The 19,430-nt window shown below is 46.5% G+C and overlaps 1 protein-coding gene across 1 annotated transcript in view; it reads right to left on the reverse strand.

The window, feature by feature from the left end:
• MB (myoglobin) overlaps positions 1–19,224 on the reverse strand; it is a 62,016-nt gene extending 42,792 nt beyond the window's left edge. Inside the window, exon 1 of the mRNA XM_033929469.1 lies at positions 19,040–19,224. Within this exon, the coding sequence (XP_033785360.1) occupies positions 19,040–19,134 (95 nt within the window). The 5' untranslated portion in view covers positions 19,135–19,224. The remainder of the gene's footprint in view (positions 1–19,039) is intronic.
• Between the last annotated feature and the right edge of the window lie 206 nt (positions 19,225–19,430).

Consider the following 19,430-nt stretch of genomic DNA (forward strand, 5'->3'; position numbering starts at 1 on the left):
CCCCACTTGGAGTATTGTGTTCAGTTTTGGAGACCGTATCTGGCGAAGGACGTAAGAAGACTTGAGGCAATCCAGAGAAGGGCGACGAAAATGATAGAAGGCTTGCGCCAGAAGACGTATGAGGAGAGACTGGAAGCCCTGAATATGTATACCCTAGAGCACAGGTGTCGAAGTCGGTCCTCGAGGGCCGCAATCCAGTCGGGTTTTCAGAATTTCCCCAATGAATATGCATTGAAAGCAGTGCATGCACATAGATCTCATGCATATTCATTGGGGAAATCTTGAAAACCCAACTGGATTGCGGCCCTCGAGGACCGACTTCGACACCCCTGCCCTAGAGGAAAGGAGAGATAGGGGAGATATGATTCAGACGTTCAAATATTTGAAGGGTATTAATGTAGAACTAAATTTTTTCCAGAGAAAGGAAAATGGTAAAACCAGAGGACATAATTTGAGGTTGAAGGGTGGTAGATTCAGGGGCAATGTTAGGAAATTCTACTTTACGGAGAGGGTAGTGGATGCCTGGAATGCGCTCCCGAGAGAGGTGGTGGAGAGTAAAACTGTGACTGAGTTCAAAGAAGTGTGGGATGAACACAGAGGATTTAGAAACAGAAAATAATATTAAATATTGAACTAAGGCCAGTACTGGGCAGACTTGCACGGTCTGTGTCTGTATATGGGCGTTTGGTGGAGGATGGGCTGGGGAGGGCTTCAATGGCTGGGAGGGTGTAGATGGGCTGGAGTAAGTCTTAACAGAGATTTCGGCAGTTGGAACCCAAGCACAGTACTGGGTAAAGCTTTGGATTCTTGCCCAGAAATAGCTAAGAAGAAAAAATTAAAAAATTTAAATTGAATCAGGTTGGGCAGACTGGATGGACCATTCGGGTCTTTATCTGTCGTCATCTACTATGTTACTATGTAACAAATTATACGAGGATGCACAACATATAATATGTTCATATAATGATTCAAAATGTTGTGTGATCATGGCACCGAAGTAGCCCCCTCTTCAAACCCAGCAAGCACCGAAAAAGAGGGAGAAAAAGCCTCAGACTAATGTGACAGTATAGAACCAAAAGGTACAAATCAAAACTGATTTTGATACTTTCACTGGCAAAAAACTCCCTCACAGAACAGCTCAGGTTTAGAAAAGGGCAAAGTCACCCAGAGGCACATTCAAGGACTTAGCTGACAAAAGATGACTTGAGCTCCAACGCTGTCACATCTTTTCCCACAAATATTATCATGTGACTCAGTTTTAAAAGATTTTATATGTCTTTTGAAAGTGCTATTCAAAAACTTGAGTATGTATCAATATTATTATATTTTTATTTAAAATATTGGGGGGGGGAGTTTTGAGTAGCCTGTGTAGTCATAGTACTTTTATCATGCAAAGGGAAACTACCTAAGGCAGTGGTCTTCGATAATTTTTTTAACTAGGGCCATTTTAGAACATAAGAAATGCCGCTGCTGGGTCAGACCAGTGGTCCATCCAGCCCAGCAGTCCACTAACACAGCGGCCCTCAGGTTAAGACCAGTGCTCTAAATGAGTCCAGCCTCACCTGCGTACGTTCCAGTTTAGCAGGAACTTATCCAGCTTTGTCTTGAAACCCTGGAGGGTGTTTTCCCCTATAACAGACTCCGGAAGAGCGTTCCAGCTTTCCACCACTCTCTGGGTGAGAAGAATTTCCTTACGTTTGTACGGAATCTATCCCCTTTCAACTTTAGAGAGTGCCCTCTCATTCTCCCTACCTTGGAGAGGGTGAACAGTCTGTCTTTCTCTACTAAATCTATTCCCTTCAGTATTTTGAACATTTCGATCAAGTCCCCTCTCAGTCTCCTCTTTTCAAGGGAGAAGAGGCCCAGTTTCTCCAATCTCTCACTGTACGGCAACTTAACCATTTTAGTCACTTTTCTTGTGGAGGATCTGGACAGGCAGATGAGGTGGAGACCCAACAGAGCCCGGAGGAAGGACCAGCAGACTGTGCCACTGACACAGACCTGAGACCAGAGAGACAGTTGAGGAAGGGGAGATCTACTATCGTAGTGGGAGACTCAATCCTGAGAGAAGTGGACAGTCACATAGCCAGAGGGAGAGAAGACCGACTAGTGACATGTCTTCCAGGGGCAAGAACGAAGGACGTCATCGACAGAATTGAAAGGATCCTGGAGGGAGCCGAGACAGAGGAGACAGCAGTAGTAATCCACATTGGAACCAACGACGTCAGCAGGAGGAACTACAAGAGGACTACACTAATTGACCAGTTCAGGATCCTGGGGAGGAAACTGAAACTGAGGACAAGGAAGATAGCCTTCTCAGAAATCCTGCCAGTACCGAGAGCGGACGCAAGGAGGCAGAGCGAACTACAAGCAATAAACGGTTGGCTGAGGAGATGGTGCGAAGAGGAGGGTTTCCACTTTGTTCAGAACTGGACAACTTTCTTGGGGAAGAACAAGCTCTACAGGAGAGACGGACTGCACCTGAGCATGGCTGGGACGAGGATGCTGGCATGCAACATCCAGAGCGTCATAGACTTGGCTTTAAATTGAGGAGAAGGGGAAAGCCGATAATCGATCTGACCTTGACACATCGGACCAAAGTATCAAATAATGATACTGAGCAAGGACACTGTAAAAGAGGGCTCGGGACTAAGTGGGAATTTTTGGAAAAAGGACCTAAGGATGCAATGCAGGGGCCCAGGGCACAAATGAAACTGGCAAGCAGGATTAACAGAGAACAACGGGAGCCAGAGGGGCAACCAAAAATGGGGAAACAGGCTGAGGACGAAACAGACATACCGCAGGAAGAGGATGACCGAGACGAGGCTCGGGGACTAGCAATCCATGAGGGGGTCGCCAGGAGCGCCAAACCATGAGAAAAACCAGCAGGGAAGGCAAACAACTGGACTTACATTGCCTATATGCTAATGCTAGGAGCCTAAGTGCCAAAATGGGAGAGCTGGAAGTCATAGCCAGCAAGAAGGACCTAGACATAATTGGAGTCACAGAAACGTGGTGGACTGATGACAATAAATGGGATGTGGCCATACCAGGGTATAAACTCTACAGGAGGGACAGGACACACAAAAAGGGTGGAGGAATAGCGCTATATATAAAAGACTCCATACCCTCAACCAGGATGGAAACAACAGTAAGGGCGGATGACTTGGAATCACTATGGGTTAAGCTACCGGGAGGAACTGGAGCAGACATAAAATTGGGACTGTACTATTGCCCACCTGGACAATCGGAAGAAATCGACCAGGACCTGGAGGCTGAACTGAGGCAGGTATGCAACAGCGGAAGTGTGGTGGTGATGGGGGATTTCAACTACCCTGGGATAGACTGGAGTATCGGGTACTCAAACTGCACGAGGGAGACCAAATTCCTGGAGGCCACGAGGGACTGTTTCATGGAACAGCTGGTCACGGAACCAACACGGGGAGATGCCACTCTTGATCTAATCTTCAACGGACTAGGGGGACCCGCAAAAGAGGTGGCGATACTAGCCCCTCTAGGAAACAGCAATCACAACACGATCCAGTGCAGGCTAGAAATTGGATCACCAAAAGTGAAAAGAACCACAACGACAGCACTCAACTTCAAAAAAGGGAATTATGATGCCATGAGGAAAATGGTGGGAAAGAAACTCAACGGCAACGCAAGGAAGATAGAGTCCGTAGAAAAAGCCTGGACCCTACTCAAGGGCACGGTGCACAAAGCACAGAACCTGTGTGTCCCCAAGTTCAGGAAAGGGTGCAAAAAAAATAGAGCAAAAAACCCAGTGTGGAAAACAAATGCAGTGAAAATGGCGATAAGTGACAAGAAAGCATCGTTCAATAAATGGAAAAAGGACCAAACAAAAGACAACCAAAAGGAGTTTCAAGTTCAAGTTTCAAGTTTATTAAAATTTGATAAATCGCTTATTACATACTAAGCGAGTAACATTAAAATATAAGATAGATCAAGAGTTCATTATACATCATTAAAAAGGGATAAAAACAATCTGACAAAACAAACAGACTCAGATACTTAAGGGAATGGAAAATAAGAGAGAACAGTTACAATATTAATATTTATCATAATTATGAAGAAAAGAAAAACCAAATAAGGGAAAAACATGAGGAATAGGATTGGGATTGTTAGAAATGAATTATTTAAACATTAAATGCATCTCTAAATAAAAAAGTTTTTAAATTATTTTTGAATTTGCAGAGCATAAAGAACACCAGAGGGAGTGTCACCAAGTGGCAAGGAAAGCAAAAAGAGAATATGAAGAGAGACTGGTGGGGGAGGCAACAAACTTCAAATCATTCTTCAGGTACGTTAAGGGGAAGCAACCAGCAAGGGAGGAAGTGGGTCCCTTAGATGATGGAGACAGAAAGGGAGTGGTAAAAGAGGAAAAAGAGATAGCTGACAAGTTAAATGAGTTCTTCAAGTCAGTCTTCACGAGGGAGGACACAACCAACATTCCGGAACCTGAAGAAATCGTAAATGGAGATCAGGATGATAAACTGGTCCAACTAGAAGTGAGCCGAGTGGATGTCCTCAGGCAGATAGACAGGCTTAAGAGCAACAAATTGCCAGGTCCGGACGACATTCACCCAAGGGTACTCAAGGAACTAAGGAACGAAATAGCAGAGCCACTTCGACAAATATGCAAGCTATCCTTAAAAACTGGAGAGATTCCGGAAGACTGGAAAATAGCAAATGTCATGCCCATCTTCAAGAAGGGTTCAAGGGGTGACCCAGGAAACTACAGGCCGGTGAGCTTGACCTCGGTCCCGGGAAAGATGATGGAAGCACTGATTAAGGACAGCATCTGTGAGCACATCGAAAACAATGGGCAGCTAAAGTCAAGTCAGCATGGCTTCTGCAAGGGTAGGTCATGCCTCACAAACTTATTGTACTTCTTTGAGGGATTAAACAGCCAGGTGGATAAAGGGGAATCCATAGACATCATTTACCTTGACTTTCAAAAAGCCTTCGACAAGGTACCACACGAAAGACTGCTTAAGAAGCTATAGAACCACGGGGTGCAAGGGGAGGTCCACCGATGGATCAAAAACTGGATGGCAGACAGGAAACAGAGGGTTGGAGTAAAGGGCCATTACTCAGACTGGCAATGGGTCACGAGCGGAGTTCTGCAGGGGTCGGTACTGGGACCACTCCTGTTCAATATATTTATTAACGACCTGGAGGCAGGAACAAAATGTGAGGTCATTAAATTTGCGGATGACACCAAACTATACAGCAGGGTTAAAACCATGGAAGACTGCGAAGATCTCCCAAAGGATTTGACGACACTGGAGTGGACCAAAAAGTGGCAAATGAGCTTCAACATAGGGAAATGCAAGGTCATTCATGTAGGGGAAAAGAACCCGATGTTCACTTACAAAATGGGGGGATCACCGCTAGGGGTAAGTAAACTGGAAAGAGACCTGGGAGTGATGGTGGACACAACATTGAAGGCGTCGGCGCTGTGCGCCGCAGCCTCAAGGAAAGCAAACAAAATGTTGGGTATCATTAAGAAGGGTATCACAACCAGGACGAAGGAAGTCATCCTGCCACTGTATTGTGCAATGGTGCGCCTGCATCTGGAGTACTGTGTCCAATACTGGTCACCACACCTCAAGAAGGACATGGCAGTACTTGAGGGAGTACAGAGAAGAGCAACTAAGCTAGTAAAGGGTATGGAAAACCTCTCATATACTGACAGACTGAAAAAGTTGGGGCTGTTCTCCCTTGAGAAGCGGAGACTTAGAGGAGACATGATAGAAACCTTCAAGATCCTGAAGGGCATAGAAAAAGTAGACAGGGACAGATTTTTCAAATTATGGGGAACCACAAGTACAAGGGGGCACTCGGAGAAACTGAAAGGGGACAGGTTTAGAACAAACGCTAGGAAGTTCTTTTTTACCCAGAGTCTGGTGGATACATGGAAAACGCTTCCGGAGGCTGTGATAGGCAGGAGCACTTTACAGGGCTTCAAAGAAGGTTTGGATAGGTTCCTAGAGGACAAAGGGATTGAGGGGTACAGATAGGAGTAGAGGTAGGTTATAGGGATAGGAGAAAGAGGCAGTGGCGTACCTAGGGTATGTGGCACCCGGGGCCCATCATTTTTTGACACCCCCCCATGTAAAAAAATATTTTTTGTAATAACCATGAAAAATAAATGGTCATCATAGAAACAGGCACTGAAAATTTTCTTTTATTGAACCTCATATATGTAACCATTAATCCAAACATAACATAAATTTTGTCTGAATTGTCATGACATCAGAAGTACATATGGAGTAGTTGCAGGTGATGCTTGGGACAGTTCTGATTGTGTTAGTTCGGTTTTATGTGTTTTTGAATAGAAGGGTTTTTATTTCTTTTTTGAAGGATTTGTAGTCTGTGGTCGAGGTCAATAGGTTGTAGAGTTGGGGGTCGAGTGTTAGGAGGTTGTCGAACAGTTTTTTTTCTTTTGACGATTTTGGTTGGAGGGTGATAGAGGTAAGCCATGAGGATGTCCTCCAGCAGATAGAAAGATTAAAAAGCGACAAATCACCAGGCCTTGACGGAATACATCCTAGGGTACTAAAAGAACTGAAAAACGAGATAGCGGGAATACTCCAACAAATTTGCAACCTATCCTTGAAAACTGGAGAGATCCCGGAGGACTGGAAGACAGCAAATATTACACCTATCTCTAAAAAGGGATCGAGAGGAGACCCAGGAAACTACAGGCCGGTAAGTTTGATATTGGTTCCGGGCAAGATGGTAGAAGCACTGATAAAGGATAGCATCGGTGAGCACATCGAAAAAAATGGGCTGATGAAAGCGAGCCATGTTTCTGCAAGGGAAGATCGTGCCAAACAAACTTACTGCACTTCTTTGAGGGGGTAAACAACCAGTTGGACCAAGGCGAACCCGTAGACATCATTTACCTCGACTTCCAAAAAGCCTTTGACAAGGTACTCCATGAGCGGCTACTTAGGAAGCTGTGGAATCACAGGGTGGAAGGGGACGTACACAGATGGGTCAAACACTGGTTGGCAGGCAGAAGGCAGAGGGTTGGAGTGAAAGGTCACTACTCGGGCTGGATGAGGGTCACGAGCGGAGTTCCGCAGGGGTCAGTACTCGGACCACTGCTTTTCAATGTATTTATTAATGACCTGGAAACGGGGACGAAATGTGAAGTTATAAAATTTGCAGATGACACCAAACTCTCTAGCAGGGTTACAACTGCCGAAGAGTGTGAGGAACTACAAAGGGACCTAAACAAACTGGAGGAGTGGGCGAATAAATGGCAGATGAACTTCAATGTAGGGAAATGCAAGGTCATGCATATAGGGAAAAAGAACCGGATGTTCAGCTACCAAATGGGGGGGATTAGTATTAGAGGGAAGTAGCCTTGAAAGGGACTTGGGCGTACTGGTGGACACAACAATGAAGTCAACGGCACAATGCGCAGCAGCCTCAAAGAAGGCAAACAGAATGTTGGGTATTATCAAGAAGGGTATTACAACCAGAACGAAAGAAGTCATCCTGCCGTTGTATCGGGCAATGGTGCGCCCGCACCTGGAGTACTGTGTCCAGTATTGGTCACCGTATCTAAAGAAGGATATGGCAATACTTGAGAGGGTTCAGAGGAGAGCGACACGAATGATTAAAGGCATAGAAGACCTTTCATACACTGAAAGATTAGAGAGACTGGGGCTCTTCTCCCTGGAAAAGCGGAGACTTAGAGGGGACATGATAGAAACCTACAAGATCATGAAGGGCATAGAGAGAGTAGAGAGGGATAGATTCTTCAAACTTTCAGAACATAAAAGAACAAGAGGGCATTCGGAAAAGCTGAAAGGGGACAGATTCAAAACGAATGCTAGGAATTTTTCTTTACCCAGCGTGTTGTGGACATCTGGAATGCGCTTCCAGAGGGCGTAATAGGGCAGAGTACGGTGCAGGGGTTCAAGAAAGGATTGGATAATTTCCTACTGGAAAAAGGGATAGAGGGGTATAGATAGAGGGCTACTGCACAGGTCCTAGACCTGTTGGGCCACCGCGTGGGCGGACTGCTGGGCACGATGGACCTCTGGTCTGACCCAGTGGAGGCATTTCTTATGTTCTTATGTGTGTGAATGGTGCGTGAGTTCTCCTATGTCTGGTTGAAGTGGATTTAATTACTTAGCTGAAGAAATTAGTAACCCCCCCCCATTCCACACACATTAATTCTCTTCCATTTTTGTTCCCATTCTAAAAAACACTGATAAGTTCCCAGAAAAAAATACATTAAAATAAGAAGTGAAAACAAAGGCCCCTACAGATGAGAACATAACATAAGAATAGCCTAACTGGATCAGACCAATGGTCCATCATGCCCAGTAGCCCATTCTCATGGTAACCAATCCAGGTCATTAGTACCTGGTCAAAACCCAAAGAGTAGCAACATTCCATGCCACCGATCCAGGGCAAGCAGACACTTCCCCCATGTCTTAATAACAGACTATGGATTTTTCCTCCAGGAATTTGTCCAAACCTTTCTTAAAATCAGCAATGCTATCTGCTTTTACCATAACTTCTGGCCACTTCATTTTTAAGCTTAGTTCTTTCCTTCCAAACAGAGACCTTGCTAGATGTCAAATACAGAAAAAACAAGGTAACTTCACAAGGACTTAGCTGTGCAGGAAATGTGAATCTCCTCATATACCCACCATATAGTGCAAAAATGTGCAAAGGTCTGTTTTTTTCTTTCGATCACTACATAGTCTAATGCCATACAAGCAGCTCTGTTAAAAACATATTCTGAAGGACAATGCTAAGGTTAACAAAGTTTCCTTCCTTGGACCACAAGGAGATACTGACAAACCACTAGAAGAGATCCCAAAACAACTACCCAGGCACAACACCCAAAGACACACTCAGTGTGTGAACCAGTTGAGTGGAGTGGACTAACTGGGGGGTGGAAATGGGCCCAGAGTTTGCTCAGCAGAATTTCCCAGACCACCTCTTCCTCTCAATACATTGACACGCTGCCGCCACCACCACCACCATTAGGAACACCTCAACGGGTATGCCAGCAATGCTTATAAACTTTATAAAACACATTATTATATTTTCTTATAAAGCACATATTTTAATTGAACTCTGACATCCTCAGCCTTGCCATTCACAAAAATAGAAGGAAGAAAAGTTCCCATTTCCTGCTGTCTCATGTCCCCGGCCTGCCTATACAATATTTTTCTTCTGCAGACCCTTCAAAAGTCTGACCAAATCCTCGTTTCACTTGCATTATAAAGTACTGAGGATGCCATCTCTCTCCAATCCCAGGTCCTATAGTCTAAGACAGTAGTGCAAACTAGTGCTGCCCGATTCAAGAAAAAAAAATTTTTTTCGATTCGATTCAGCCTATTGAATTGGCTTTTCGATTCAACTTTCCTGCCCAATTGGGTGTTTGTTTGTTTTTTTTTTAAACATCCTGGTGGGTTTACTTTATAGCTTTTTCACCCCCCCTTTGGCTTCTCCAAACCACACTGGCACTGTGGTGTAAATAAAATAAAGAAACAAAAAGGACTTTTCCTCTCTGTTAAATCCTAGCTCACGTTTGCGGTCTAACACCAGCTCTGGCAGGATACACATTTCAAATCTGACATACTGTAATCACAAAACAGAAAATATAATTAGTTTTTCTACCTTTTGTTGTCTGGTTATTTTTCAAATCTTGTTGGTCCAAGGCTCTGGTTGTCTTCTGATAACTTGCTAGCTAGGGTCTCCTTCTTCCTTCATGCTAACCATCCATCTGCCATCTCTGTCCTCCCCGTTTCCCTTCCCTCCCCAGGAGGTCTGGCATCTATCCTTTTTTCGTCTCCCTCCACAGATCTATCTTTTTATAACTACCCTTTCATCCAGCATCTCTTCCTCCTTCCCCACCACCCCAAGCTCCACCATCTCTCCCTTTCTTTTCCCAACTACCCTCCTATTCAGTATCTCTATACCCCCCTCCACACCATCCCTTGTGTCCAACTTCTCTCCCTTTTTGTTCCTTCCCTCTCTAAAAACTATGGTCCATCATCTCTCCCTCTTCTCTATTTTCATACCCATTATTTCTTCCCACCCAAAGTCCGGCATATGCGCGTCTCTTTAAACCCCCTCATTCCCTCCGTGTATTTCTACACCAGGGGCCCCCTCCATGAAGGCTTGTCCCCCTCCTTAAAGGTCTGCATCCCACCCCTGAAGGCCTGCACCCCCCCCGAAGGCCTGCACCCCCCTCCGAAGGCCTGCACCCCCCTTGAAAGCCTGCCTGCCTGCCTGTCCCCCCCCTTGAAGGCCTGCCTGCCTGATCCCCTTGAAGGCCTGCCTGTCCCCCCCCTTGAAGGCCTCCCTCCCTTGAAAGCCTGCCTGCCTGTCCCCCCCCTTTGAAGGCCTGCCCCTCCCTTGAAAGCCTGCCTGCCTGCCTGACCCCCCCTTGAAGGCCTGTCCCCCCTTTGAAGGCCTGCCTGCCTGTCTCCCCTTTGAAGGCCTGCCTGTCCCCCCTCTTGAAGGCCTGCCTGCCTGTCACCCCTCCCTCTCCCTTGAAGGCCTGCCTGCCCGCCCCACCCCGAAGGACCGCTCGCCTCCCCTGGCCTCCCTGCACCACCTGAATCAGGCCCTGAGGGGGTGCTCCCGTCCTTGAGTTCAGTCCCTCCCCCGAAGGACCGCTCGCCCCCCTGGCCTCCCTGCACCACCTGCATCAGCCCGCAGCGGGATCGCGATGTCAGCGATCCCTTCGCTGCTTCGGAGCTGCTTCCTCCGCCGCGGTCCCGCCCCTTCTCTGATGTCAGAGGAGGGGAGGGGCGGGACTGAGGCGCAAGAAGCAGCGCCGAAGCAGCTCAGAGATCGCCGACATCGCTATCCCACTGCGGGCTGCTTCATAGGTGGTACAGGGAGGCCAGAGGGGCGAGCGGTCCTTTGGGGGTGAGGGGGACTGAACGGCAAGGCCGGGAGCACCCCCCTCAGGGCTGGCATCCGGGGCGGACCGCCCCCCCCCCTCGCCTCCCCCCTTAGTACGCTACTGGCAAGAGGTAATTATAGAAATAGTCAGGGACCACTGCTCAGGCAATAGGCCTGATGGGCCGCCGGGGAATGGACCGCTGGGCGAGATGGACCTCTGGTCTGCCTCAGCGGAGGCAACTTCTTATGTTCTTATGTTCTCTGGACCCTGGACCCTTTTGAGTAGTACCGTGTCCTTCTTCATGTATGGCGACCAGTGCTGGACACAGTATTCCAGGTGAGGACGTATCATGGCCCGGTACAGCAGCATGATAACCCTCTCCGATCTGTTCGTGATCCCCTTCTTAATCATTCCTAATATTCTGTTCGCCCTTTTTGCAGCCGCTGCACATTGTGCAGACGGCTTCATCGACTTGTCGATCAGAACTCCCAAGTCTTTCCTGGGAGGTCTCTCCAAGTACCACCCCGGACATCCTGTATTCATGCATGAGATTTTTGTTCCCGACATGCATCACTTTACACTTATCCACGTTGAACCTCATTTGCCATGTCGATGCCCATTTCTCAAGCTTGATTATATCACGTTGCAGATCTTCACTACTTTAAATAACTTCGTATCATCCGCAAATTTAATCACCTCACTCGTCGTACCAATGTCCAGATCGTTTATAAAGATGCTGGATTCTAATGAGCTGAAGGAGAGCCACCAAATATCTTTGTGTGTCAATGACCTCCATTTCCACCTTCAAACTTCACTGAGGAGCATCTTCAAGGCTGTGAGCATTTTCAGATGCATTCTGGTCAATTGATAAATGCAACCGCTTTTCCCTTTCTGTTGGGTATAGAGTAGCAGGAAAAAAAAGACAGCCAGACAATGGAGGCTGCCCCAGAGATGCCTGAGGGCCACCACTGGCTGCTAGGCCTAGCACGGAAGAACAGTAACCTAGGTAGTAGGCTGGTAAATTGCACATGATGTAAACTTGCTAAATCTCAGCTCAATTCCTGGTAGATTTAAACAATATTCCAACGTTAACAAACACTTTCATTGGCTTAAGCAGCTGCGGTGAAAGACTGAGGGGTATTAGTAGAGCTGTAAGTGGGGAGGCGAAAAAGGGGGTCTCAGTATTGGAATAGCAGGGGGTGCTGGAGGACAATTTTGAGGTGCAATAGCAGAGCTGTGTGTGTGTGTGGGGGGGGGGGGGTGTCAGTATGGGAATTGCAAGTGGTGCTGCAGAGCAGGATTGAGGTGTAGTAGATTTACATATACTTGCAGAGTCGTGTGATAACCCAGCATGATGCTTTCAACGTTTACCCTGCCTTTCCAGAGAGATCAATGACGTGTACAAGCCTCTTGGAAAGATTGCAGTGTGTCGCTGGTGCCATTTCTGGCATATAGATTTCAAATTTGATCTTTTACCCTTTAAATAGCAGGACAGGCTCAAACCCAACTGAAACTAGTTTCCGCCTGGCAGGGTCTAATTAGATTCCGAGCTGAGTCAGGGGACTGCGCTCAGATGCACAGATGGCTGCTTTCTGAGATCATATACCACAATCACTGGCAACCTCCTGCCCGGCAGACACTGCATCCGGGACATTGGAACTTGGGAGTGCAGTAAATGGGAAGAGGAGATGCAATTTTACTCTTCAGCCTTTATCTGCTGCAATGTTTCTGTTTCTTCTACTCAGTAGACCGAACAGATACTAGAAAACTACTGCTGAGTGGGTACACGGAAGCACTCTAACCTAAAGGTTAAATGACAATTCTGCAAACTCTAATCACTGGCTTTCCCTCTGAATATTATCCCCACCTCATTAATTCTGAATCTACTTTCATTACTACTACTACTACTATTATCATTTCTATAGCCCTGAAAAGTGTACACAGTGCTTTACATTTGACATGTAATAGATGGTCCCTGCTCTGAAGAGCTTACAATCTAATTTGGACAGACAGATAGGGGAGTTTCTTACAGATAGAATGGACATAAGTGTCTTACAGTGAGTGGGACATAGGAGTTGAAAGCAGCCTCTAAAAAGTGGGCCTCTAGCTTGGATTTGAATACTGCTTGAGAAGAAGCCTGATGTAATGACTCAGGCACTCTGTTCCATGCATATGGCGCAGCAAGATGGAAAGGACTGAGTCTGGAATTCGCTGTCAGAGTATGTGGTAAAATCAGTTAGCTTAGCAGGGTTTAAAAAAAGTTTGGATCATTTCCTAAAAGAGAAGTCCATAAGCCATTATTGAGATGGTTTGGGGAAATTCACTACTTATTTCTAGGATAAGCAGCATGAAATCTGTTTTATTACTTGGGATTTAGCTAAGTTCTTGGGACCCGAGTTGGCCACTGTTGGAAACAGGATACTGGGCTTGGACTTTCGGTCTGTCCCAGTATTGCAGTTCTTATGTTTTATTTTCTGTCATTAACATGCCCCACTTCTGATCTACTTCTTTCTCATTACTCACTGCTGAATATTTACCACTAGACGAATATAATAATAATTTATTTCTTATATACCGCTATACCAGAAGTTCGAAGCGCTTAACAACAAAAGTACACACAGTCAATTTAAAATACAAATTGAAGAAAAGGTTAACAATCTTAAATACAATAAAGTCTATAAGAATGCATCTTTTAAAATCTAAAAGTTAGGATAATAACATAGTTTAAATAGAGGAGTGATAATTAAGGATGGGCAACTAATAAAATCAGGAGGGGCCTAAGGCTCCCGGGCCTATTCTGGTTGGCCCAGGTGCCTTAGGCCCCACCTGTAGGCGGGGTTTCAGCTGCCTGGGCCAATCCGGTCCCATTCTGGAGCCGGCTGGCCTGCCGGACGGGCGGGCTTGGCACCCGTCCGTCCGTCCAACATTTAACAGGTATGGGGGGTGGGATTGGGGGTGGGGGGATCGTGGGGTCAGCAGGTGGGTCACGGGTTGGCGGGGGGGCTGATCAGGGGTTTGGGGGGATGGTCATTGGGAGGGGGGTTGTGTCGAGGGCAGGAGGGCCTGGGATTCCTCCTGTCCGTATTGTAGTGGGGGATGGGGGTAAGAGGTCCGCCTGGGCAGGAGGGGTTGGGCTCCCTCCTGCCCGATCTTATAGGGGGTGAGGGGTGAGAGACCAGGAGGGCTTGGGTTCCCTCCTGGCCCCATCGGACTTGGCGGGGGGGGGGGGGGCTGGGGATCGCGGGGCAAGAGGGTTTGGGCTCCCTCTTGCCCCGATCTTCATTGGGGGTTCGGGGGTGCCGCAGTGCAAGAGGGCTTGGACTCCCTCTTGCCCCGATGTCATCGGGGAGGTTGGGGGTGCCGTGGGGCAAGAGGGCTTGGACTCCCTCTTGCCCTGATTTTCATTGGGGGTTTGGGGGTGCCGCAGGGCAAGAGGGCTTGAACTCCCTCTTGCCCCGATGTCGGGGGGGGGGGGGGGATTATGTAACAGGTGTTGTTTTTGACAGACACCAGTTACAGAATCCAGCTTTTAGGCAAAGGACTGGCTCCTCCTTCGCCTAAAAGCCCTTGTGTTGGACGTTTGGGGCTTAGGCATTTTTTAGGTTCATTATGGGATATAAGTTTAGACGTAGTGTGGTGGATGGTCTGGGCGTTTAAACAGCTGAAGGTAGAGGCAGGCCATTATCAAAAAAAACCCTCCTTTTGGACATTTATTTTGATTATGGATATTTTCCCTGCTTCTACTTTCAACGTTTAAGGCCTTAGGCCAAAAGGGGATTTAGACGTTTTTTTTTTTATTATGCCCCTCCACGTCTGTATGTTTTTCCAAAGTGAGATGCTTGTCAAGAGTTACACCTAATATTTTTATAGTAGGTTCAATTTTATATTCTCGTCCACATACATAAATCAAATTTTCTTTTATCTTTTCATTGGGAGTTGCCAGAAAAAATTTAGTGTTTTCCGTATTTAATTTCAATTTAAAAGCAATCATCCAAAACTCAATTTGATATAGGGTGTTAGCTAAAAGGTTAATAAAATCTGACGTCAGGCAGGTTAGAGGAATCATTGATTTTGAATATCTGTAAGTTGAATGTGCTTTTATTGACTTGTGATATGTTCTTATACCTGTGTGTTGCACTGTTAATATTTGAAAATTAATAAAGATTAAAAAAAAAATCAACAACTTTTATGGCTACATTAGTAAACTGAAATATAAATCTATCAAGATTTTAATAGAAAAGGACATCGATATGCATGAATGTTACAGATACATGCTGAAGAAAGGTGCTAATTCTGCAATTTCAAGGGCCAGATTTAAGGTAGGGGAGATAATAAAAACAAATAAAACAAAACATAGAAAATAAATAATAAGATACTTTTATTTTACTGGAATTTTAATACATTTCTGATGAGCTTTCAAAGGTATCATCTTATTTTCTTTTCTCTGTTTTGCTTTATTTATATTTATTACTTTTAAAAGTAGACTAACATGGCTAATATACCACTTTACTCAAGGTTGTGGAGACCTTTTATTCCCCCCCCTCCCCATTTTTGTAATGAAGAGTAGTTTGATTTGTTTTCCACATCCACAAAGGTAACCGGAAATTGTGCTGTACCCCAGGGACCTCTCTGGCCTTCTGTCATCGTCAGTGATTATATAATTTTATAGTCTTAGGAACTGCAGTATTATATCACAGAATGACATCTGGGCACAGGAAGCTAAAGTACCTTGCTAAAGGTCATACCATGTACTCAGGACAGCCCAGCTCTGACCTGGACATCCTGGCTAATATCCCTAGCCCCTAATCGCCCCCATTCAGAGACAGCCCAGAGGTTAGAGCCATAGGCTGAGGACCAGACAAACCAAGGTTCATGCAGTGGCATAGGAAGGGGAGGGACAGAGTGGCGGCTTGCCCTGGGCACCGTCTTCGTAAGGGGTGCCGGTGCCTCTCCTCTTCTTCACCCCTGCACACTTCTTTAAATATTCACGGGTGCGAGCAGCATCTTGCACCTGCTGCTCGCACCGACCTCAGCTTCCTTCTGATGTCACTTCCTGGTCATGGGATCAGGACGTGATGTCAGAAGGGTGCCGATGATGGTGCAAGTAGCAGCTGGAAGATGCTTCTTGTGCCGGCAAACATTTTAAGAGGTACATAAGGAGTGGGGGGCGCTCAAGTGGCAAGGAACAATGGGGGGGGGGGTGCACGGTGCCAACCTCCCTTGCTATGCCACTGTATCATACTGATACTCCTTGTGACCTTGGACCAGTCAGGGGAAAAGTTCATAAAATTCAGCACCTAAGAACAAAAATAGCCACAGGGAAAGAGAGTGGGTCAAACCAGTGGTCCATCTAGCCCAGTATCCTGCTTCCAACAGTGGTCAATCCAGGTCACAAGTACCTTGCAGAAACCCAAATAGTAGCAAGTAGTAGTGGTTTTAACCCGCGGGCTTTAAAGTGGGTTAAAACCACAGGCTTGTGAAGAAAAAAAAAGAAGTTTCCTGCTCTGCTGGGCATGGAGGGCCAGCGCATGCACAGTCCATCTACAGATGGTCTGCGCTTGCATCGGGATCGCTATAGAGCGATTCGGGCGGTCGGTTGGGGGCGTGATTCCGATCGCCCTCATTTGTAAGAGGGCGATTTGTGAATCAGATCCCCGGACACGGATCGGATCAGATCGCTCACAGATTGGATCCGATCTGTGCCCTTAGTGAATCTGTGCCTTTGTAAAGGAGAGGGATACCACACATCCAAGCACATATGCTAAAAGACAGTACATTATTAGCCTGTCATCCCCAGGCACCCCACTTTATCATTGTGCTTGTTCTTCTTTGCACCTTTTCTAATTCCTCTGTATTTTTTTTGAGATATGGCTAGAAACGCAGTACTCAAGGTGAGGTCGCATCATGGCGGTCTCGTCTAGTGCTTATTCTATGATGGCTTCTGGATGTTCAGCTTCCAGAATATTAGTATAAACCAGCAGTGGCCTAGTGAGGGTGAGAGCCGCCCGGGGTGGTGGTGTCCCAGCCCTCTTCTCCCTCCCCTGCACCCCCATCCGCTCCTTCCCCGCCCCCTCCTGCCATGTGCGCGCGTGCCCTGTCCTTTCTCCAGTACTTCTATAACGTTACAGGTGTGAGCAGCAGGTTGGGGGTTGCCTGGATCATTTGGGGGGCCTGGAACATTAAAGAGGTGTGGGGGAAAGGGCACACATGCAGAATAGTGGGGATGGGGGGGGTGAAGGAGCAGGAAGAGCGGGGAGAACAAGTGCCGGTGCCCCTCACCCCCTTACTACACCACTGTAAATCAGTATCTATGTATCTAGAGTGCATCATTCCAATAGAAGGCATATGTGCCCACCGGTAAATGTGGCACTGAACAAAGACTAGGAGACACTCCATGAAGTTACAGCAAAATAGTTTTAAAACCAATAGGAGGAAATATTTTTTCCACTGAGAGAATACTTAAGCTCTGGAACGCGTTGCCAGAGGTTGTGGTAAGAGCGGATAGCGTAGCTGGTTTTAAGAACGGTTTGGACAAGTTCCTGGAGGAAAAGTCTATAGTCTGTTATTGAGAAAGACATGGGGGGAAGCCACTGCTTGCCCTCGATCGATAGCATGGAATGTTGCTACTCTTTGAGATTCTAGAATCTTGTTACTCTCTGGGATTCCGGAATCTTGCTATTCTTTGAGATTCTGTATGGAATGTTGCTACTCCTTGGGTTTTGGCCAGGTGCTGGTGACCTGGATTGACCACCTTGAGAACGGGCTACTGGGCTTGATGGACCCAGTAAGGCTATTCTTATATAATAATTCTATTGAACTGAATGTCATGCAGATTGATTAGATGTACATTTGTTTGTAATAGATCATATCTGAGATGAGTAGGAGCCAAGGAACTGTTTTTGCATTGTTTCTGATTTTACTATGGACGTTCTTATATGTAAGCCGCCAAGAACAAGTGGGATTGTGTGGATTCTAAGTATTTTAAATATAATAAGCAAGCAAGCACAGAACTGTAAGTTATGCTCATGACCTGGCTGTACGCTTCCCCTTGTGCATTCGCCGCTAAGTGAGTTGAGTGCTAAACTAGAATACTTCTTAGCACTCAACTACCCTTTATGCTCAGAAGTCCTAGTGTTCTCTAACTCACCTGTGCACTCGGTGTGTGAATGTAAGGCACTGAGTCTCCCACTGCCTCAGGTACAAACCCTGGATTGCAAATCCTCCAGGGACACAAAACTGCTTGCTATACCCCAGGGGTGTCCAAGTCCCTCCTCGAGGGCCGCAATCCCAGTCGGGGTTTCAGGATTTCCTCAATGAATATGCATGAGCTCTATTAGCATACCATGGAAGCAGCGCATGCAAATAGATCTCATGCATATTCATTGGGGGAGTCCTGTAAACCTGACTGGATGGTGGCCCTCGAGGAGGGACTTTGACACCCCTGCTGTACCTGGATGTGACTCACCTTGAGTTTCTACTGAAAAAAAAAAAAGGCATGCACTAAATCTGAATTCCCTTCCCCTTCCATTTCTTCTTTCCCATGTCTGCATGCGCCTTGTGCATCGCACAGCTTGGATGTTCGCAGAAAGACTGCAGCCTCTTGGGGTCTGCACAGAAACGTTTAACAAAAGGAAAAAGAGAACTAACCTTCCTCCCCTCTACCTGCACAAAAGAAGATGAACCGCCATGATTAGTCCCCGGGATACAGTTACCCCTCGAAATGCTTCTCATTTTCTGGATTTTCCACTAATCTTGTTTGAGCATCTTAACTTTCCCCCCCCTCCCCTTTAAAATCTCTACCAACAGTTTATACCCCTGACTTTATAATTCAGACCTAATCCTTTGCTTGAAGCCATTGGCTTCTAGAGTACCTAGGGCTCCTTTTACTAAGCCGCGTTAGGGCTTTAATGTGCGGAATAGCGCACGCTAATGCCGGCGTTGAGCTGGCGTTAGTTCTATCCACATAGCGCGGGTTTAGCGCGCGTTAAAAAAGCTAGCGCAGCTACGTACAAGGAGACCCTAGTTTTAGGCAGTTTAGGGTGGCCAGAGCTGAGTTTTGTCTGTGCAACAAGAGCTGCTGGTTGCCCTTCGATTCGCATATGTCTAGCCATCGTTTTGCTTTACCTGAGGAGCACAATCTTTCCGTGTTCTGAAGGGTCTACTTCCACTTTCTCCCACAGCTTCAGGAGATGTTGCCACTCAGACTCACTGAGAACCATTGCGAGACAGCTGCTTGGTAAAGTCAGACAGCAAATGCAAGAAGAGACAGCCTCCTTTCTCTAAGCCTCCTGCAGCTGGAGCGCGCTCGGGTTTTATAGCCTTTCCCTGACCTGTCAGTCAGGATGTAGCTAGCTTCATGTACACCTATGGGCTCACTCTCTGTCCAGCCCCTGTCCTTTATTGGCACCGTCCTCGGTCTCTCTCTGCCCAATTGCTAGTTTCATGCTCTCCCCCCATCCTCCTCTTCTCATTCTTTCCTTGTCACCTCTTTCACTCTCCCTTCTCTTCTGATTAC

This window comes from Geotrypetes seraphini, chromosome 2 (genome assembly GCF_902459505.1).
Source record: "Geotrypetes seraphini chromosome 2, aGeoSer1.1, whole genome shotgun sequence".
Taxonomy (NCBI): Eukaryota; Metazoa; Chordata; class Amphibia; order Gymnophiona; family Dermophiidae; genus Geotrypetes; species Geotrypetes seraphini.